The 6,296-nt window shown below is 34.8% G+C and overlaps 1 protein-coding gene across 1 annotated transcript; it reads right to left on the bottom strand.

Moving 5' to 3' along the window:
* Positions 1 to 1,960: 1,960 nt before the first annotated feature.
* On the bottom strand, positions 1,961 to 2,908 carry LOC102896828 (olfactory receptor 5F1). Its single transcript, XM_006922783.1, has one exon. The coding sequence runs from the start codon at positions 2,906 to 2,908 to the stop codon at positions 1,961 to 1,963; it is 948 nt and encodes a 315-aa protein (XP_006922845.1).
* Between the last annotated feature and the right edge of the window lie 3,388 nt (positions 2,909 to 6,296).

Below are 6,296 nucleotides of genomic sequence, written 5' to 3'. Positions count from 1 at the left end.
GGAAAGAGCGAGCACCTCTGAGAACATCCTGGCCGTTCTACCGCAGGCCTCTGGGGCCAGGTAACACTGCGGACCTGTGGGCTGAGAGCATGGCCCATGGGTGCTCAGACACCACCGATACCTTCACGAACATCCGTCTGGCCAAAGTTACCTACATGGACCATTGTGGGTATCAAATAGTCGAGCAGATGACCTGTTTGTGATAGGTCATAATGACTGCTATGCCACATCCCAGATGACGCTCATGTCACCTCTTCGATGGGATGCAACTTCAGCAAGAGCAAGGGAAGCATCATGAGGGATATTCCTCCCCAAACTACAAGTGTGGCTGTTTCTTTAGCAAGCCCCAACCCCCACTCAGTCTCGTCCAGAGTTCTCTAAGCCAAATCTCTGTCTACCTCCATATTCGTCGTACTTAAATTATCTTTTCAGTTTTTGTTTTGTTTTGTTTGGTTTGGTTTGGTTTGGTAACTGAGGTCTAACTGACATATAACATTATATAAGCTTCAGGTGTAAAAAGATAATGATCCAGTATTTGTATATATTGTGACATGATCACCACAGTAAGTCTAGCTATCATCCATCCCTATACATACTAACAAATTTCTTTTTCCTTCATGATGAGTTTTAAGATGCTCTTTTAGCAACTTTCAGATATGCAATATGGTCATGTTAATTATAGTCACCATGGTGTACATTACATCCCCACAACTCAGTGATTTTCTAATTAGAAGTTTGTACCTTTTCACTCGCTTAGCTTTAATATTAAATTTAATTGATTTTTATTGGCAATTGATAAGAGATTTCTATGAGCAGAAAATCCATTGTAAAGAATATGTGTCATGTGAAATCTAAAGAACAAACTAAATGAACAAAATGAAAACAGACTCATAGATATAAAGAACATTTTGCTGGTTGCCAGGTGAGAGGGGGCTGGAAGTTGTATAAAAAGCAAAGGGATTAAGAAGTACAGATTGGTAGTTACAGAATAGTCATGGGGTTGGAAAGTACAACATAGGAAATATAGTTGATAATATTATAATAACCTCAAAAAGTGTGAGGTGGGTACTAATTGGGAGATCACTTTGTAAATTATTTAAATGTCTAATATTATGCAATACACCTGGAACTAATATAAAATAATATTGCATGTTAACACTAATCGTAAAATAAAAATTAAAAAAAAGAATATGTCTTAGATTCATGCACAGAACATTGATTTATCTCCTTCGGAGCAATATCCTGAATAAATTCTTTGCTGTAGCTAAATGCGTGTGTATGTAGTTTGTGTGCATATGCCAGTTCCATGAGAGAGAAAGCAAGAGAAACGCTGGGAATTTTTGAGAAGAAAACATGAGAGCTGTAACTTGTGCCTTCTAATCAGATAGCAGTTTTCATGGTAGCACACTTTTGAACAAACTCACTTTATTCTTTAATAAACATGTATGTGCATGGAGGGAAAAGGAAATAGCGAGTTTACAGTTGGAATTAAAGCTACAGTTCTGAAGTTTGATTTAAGTGTCCTCCGAAGACATAATACAATAATTTATAATGGAAAGGTACTTTAAATTTAAAGCATTTTTGATAAATGCAATGTATAACAATCTTTAAAAATAATAAACACTAAAAAATAATTCACAGGGGAAAGTACATGGATAATTACATATATTTTAAATGACTAGTTTTAAGTGATATTATGACTTTTGTCTCTAAACAGTCAAGACTTTCCTTTACCTAGGCAATAAGCCTCATTTAAGACCTTCTGAAAATATAGAATGATGGGATGAAAGTCTCATCGTCTCACATAAGTTTGGTAATTTACCTTATACTCAAATCAGATACATACACTTGAATATTATAGAAGGCAACTACTTAGGAAATATTCTAATAAAAAACTATTAGCTTGAACTAGCCTTTGAAAACTTAGTAAATACTCTATCTAGTTCAGAAATTTAACCAATCATAGAGATGAAAGAATCCTTTTCCTGGTAATTATATCCCAGGAAGCTGCCTTTACTTCCTTATTCCTGAGGCTGTAGATCAGAGGATTTAACATGGGAATCACCACTGTGTAGAACACAGAAGCCACTTTGTCCTGACTTAGGGAATAGCTGGAACTGGGTTTCAGATAAGTATAGATGGCAGTGGAATAGAACAGAGTTATAGCTGTCAGGTGAGAGGCACATGTTGAGAACGCTTTGCGCCTCCCCTCCCCTGAATGCATGCGAAAGATGGAGAAGAGAATGTAGGAGTAGGAGGTGAGGATGAGCAGCAGAGTCCCGATCATATTCACACCAGCAAAAATGGAAATGGTGCTTTCACTCAGCCGTGTGTGTGCAGAACATGAGAGCTTAAAAAGTGGAGTGCAATCACAGAAGAAGTGGTTGATGACATTGGAGCCACAGAATGGCAAGCTGCTTATATAACTTGTGTGAACGATGGAGTTCAACAGCCCTGCTGTAAAAGCCCCTGCTGCCATTTTAAGGCAGATGGTCCTGGACATGAGCATGGGGTAAAGCAGAGGGTTGCATATGGCCACGTAACGGTCGTAGGCCATTAACCCAAACAGGATGCACTCGGTCGTGGCCAAGGCGATGAAGAAGTACAACTGCACAAAGCAGCCAACAAAGGAGATGATTTTCTTCTCCGACAGTAAATCCACCAGCATCTTTGGGGTGATGGTGGAGGAGTAACAAATGTCCGCAAAGGACAGATTGGCCAGAAAGAAGTACATGGGTGTGTGAAGTCGAGAGTTGGCCCTGATTAAGAGGATCATGCCAACATTCCCCCAAACCGTAAGTGTGTATACCACAAAAAACAGCAAGAAGAGGGTGATCTGTAGCTCCAGCGTGTCTGCCAATCCCAACAGGATGAACTCAGTCACCACAGTATAATTTGTTCTAGTCATGTGTTACAAATAGAGTCTCCTTAAACTTGCATTAAATGTAGATATTTCTCTCTCCAAATGTTCTGATGTAAATATTCACACACGGAGAAAAGACAACCTAGGATAATATAGTGTAGTAAACAGAGTGACTGAAGAAAGAGGAAAATTAGTGGACAAGTGGACAAGCATGTAAATTTATTGAACAATTGTCTACTAAATCTGGTTGTAGTCCTCTCAAAGCACTGGGCAAGTCCACACACTTCTCTCCAGTTTCTGAAAATGCAATGTATTTCTCTACCCTCTCACATGCCAGATACAAAGATACAGATAACCTGCTGAAGTCTCTCCCATTCTCTGAACAGGTGTGAGAGTTTAACTCGAATCCATATTTTTCCTCTCAAGATCACTCTGTTTATTCTTCAACTCCAAATGTATGCGTTGTACCCTGTAAATAGCTCTTCTACACCCCATGCAGCCAAAATAGTGACTATTTCAAATAACCAATATACCAAACAATGATTTTGAGATATTTTAACTTTTTTTTTTTTACTAGAACGAAACTATTGTTCCAGTTACACGGTATGCTGGCAAAATAATGCCATGTTATAGCAGACAGGCTACCTGTCCACCTCAGTGAATAGCAGCTCCAACTCCTTATAGCTTTCTTCCCAATGTCTTACCTGTGTAATCTATCATGTTATCATCAGTTCTCGTTGTAGCTTAAAAATTTTTAAGGAAAATAATTCATTTTCAAACAAAATGCAATGGATATTTGAAATACCTATTTATAACATTTTGAGATAATCTCTCAGTGAATACATGTTGCTTCACCTAGTTTTCTTTAAGGAGAATTGAGTAACCATGGGTACTAAATTACAGCATTTAATTGTGGAGTCAAATCTCTAAGGGCAGAAACTCCCAATCTCAAAAGGAAAGAAAATATAATCACGTGGAGATGTATGAAGTCACACATTGCATCATGAAGTGGACCTAGGTCTCTATGTTACTTTAAAGTCTTTGCCAAAGTAAAAGCAAATTAATTTTGGTTATATATTGCTCTCTTTACTGTGTTTTCAGCTTACTCCAAAGGCGCATAGTCCACTATCAGTTCTGCTTTTCCTGTGCGTGTGGGTGTGTGTGTGTGTGTGCGCGCATGTGTGTGTGTGTGTCCCTCCTTATGTCTGGTTAACTTTACCTCTAATCCAACTCTATTCTGGAGTGAAATTAATGAGAAGAGAAAACACATTCATTATACAATATTTAAAGAAATTCTATACCTTGAGCAAATAAGATATTGACCAAGAAAATCTAATTTTTTTTTTTAATGATTTTAAAACTGGGCTGGTCTTTTGCAATTATTGTCTGTGATTCTGATCCTACAAGGAGATGAAATTATAGTTTTTTGGGATCCAAATTTACAAGTGAAATAAGGTACATGGAAAGTCTATTTGCATAAAAAAGTAATAATGCATCTGTGAAGTACTATATTATGATTTTCTATTTGAATTCTTGATTAACTCGACTGCAGTCTTTTCACTGATATTATCATTTTATATAGTTTGTAGATGTGAAAAATAAGATGTAAAGCTATTAAATAACTTTCCAGTGGACAAACTGCTGAGAAATGGAAGAGTTAATTTAACACAACGTTATACTGAAAAAAAGAATACTGAGCTACTTAATTTTCCTGTCCAGTTCCATTTTACCTTTTATCTTACTTAGAAGATAGTACAAACACACACATAAACATATATATATACACATATGCATTTGTATACCTAAATGTACATATGAATACATATACCTGTGTGCATCTTGTATATCCAGTCTTACAAACTTCTAAGCAGTTTGAATATATCTCTAAAGAAAGATTTATAACATGAAAGATACTGTTTAAAAACTCGACCTGTAAACATTCGATTATGAAGTCATTAAAAACTAAAACTACCCCCCGATTGACATATATCAAATATATAAACTTTATTTACTAATGTATAAAACTTAATTAACAAATTGAGGTAATGAAAGTCCTTTAAAATAATTTGTAATTTAACAATCAGAATTGTGGGTTAAGAATTAACACAGCGAGTTTTCATTGGATCAGGGGAAGAAAAGAATGATATAAAGAAGGGAATAATATTATTAAACCCTCAAAAAAGATCTAATTTATTGAACTCTCAAGATATTATAATGAAAATCTTGAAAGGAATTTCAGGAAGAAGCAGAAAGAACAATAAATAAAAAATATTTCATTTAAAAAATGATTTAAAATGTTTAAAGAAATGAGTTGAAAACTATGAGATTTTTAGCCAGGTTTATTGTCTCCTAGGGTCCTTATTAAATTATCATTGGTTGTAGGTGTACAGTTTGGAACATTTTGACAAACACCTACTGTCTTGTTACCATTACCACAATCATGACAGGTATTTTGTTCAGCCTAATAAATTTTTTGTGCTCTTTTATAGATACTTTTATCTTCTCCCTCAGTCTCTGCCAATCACTGGAAAACCATTGTTGTAATTTATGTAGTGCTTTTGTTCTTTCCAAAATGTGACCTAAATGGAAGCATATAGTGTATAGCCTTTTGACTTGGCTTCTGTCCCTCATTGTAATGTTTTGAGATTCATCCTTGGTCTTGCTTTTATACTATTTTTTTCTTTTATTTCAAAGTACTACATTCTGTCCATGCCATTGGGTGTTTCCAATTCAGATCAATCATGTTTAAAGCTCCTCTTTGTGGGGACCTATGTTTTTATTTATCTTTGGTAAATAGTATTAGAATTGCTAAATCATGTAATTCAATATAAGCTGTTTAAGAGACTGACAAACTAACACAATTGGTGGGCTGTTTTGTACTGCTCCCAGCAATGTCTGAGAGTTCCTGTTGCTTTAAATCAACGCCAGCATTTAGCATTTTTCTTAAAGTTTTATCTCTTCTAATAGTCACATAGTTATATATCATTGTGATTTTAATTTTAATTTTCCTAATGACTAATCATTTTTAACATTTCTCATGTGTTTATTGGCTATTTTTTATTTAATAAAATATCTATAAAAATCTCTTGCTTATTTTATGTGGTTGCCCATTTTATAGAGTTACGAGAAGTCTTTATATATTCTGATTACAAATCCTGTAACAAATATGCACAGATATGTACTTTGCCTATATTTTTTCAGCTTGTGGTTTGGCTCTGTATGTTTGACAGTATCTTTTGAAAAACATATTCTAAGTTTTGTTTGGTTCATTTTATTAATGCTTAGTTATGTATTTGTACCTTTTGTGTAATATCTTAAAAAATTTTCTCAACTTAAATTTTTTCCTATGTTTTATTTAAGAATTTTTAAATTGTTTAGATCTATCATTTATTTTTTTTATTTTGTTGTAGTGTTTGATGTAAAATTTCCCCCC

Source organism: Pteropus alecto, unplaced genomic scaffold (genome assembly GCF_000325575.1).
Source record: "Pteropus alecto unplaced genomic scaffold, ASM32557v1 scaffold2819, whole genome shotgun sequence".
NCBI lineage: Eukaryota > Metazoa > Chordata > Mammalia > Chiroptera > Pteropodidae > Pteropus > Pteropus alecto.
This window is presented reverse-complemented; position numbering and strand designations above follow the sequence as displayed.

What these genes read in the sequence shown, in the direction of transcription:
- LOC102896828 (XM_006922783.1), bottom strand. Translation starts at nt 2,908, where the DNA reads ATGACTAGAACAAATTATACTGTGGTGACTGAGTTCATCCTGTTGGGA.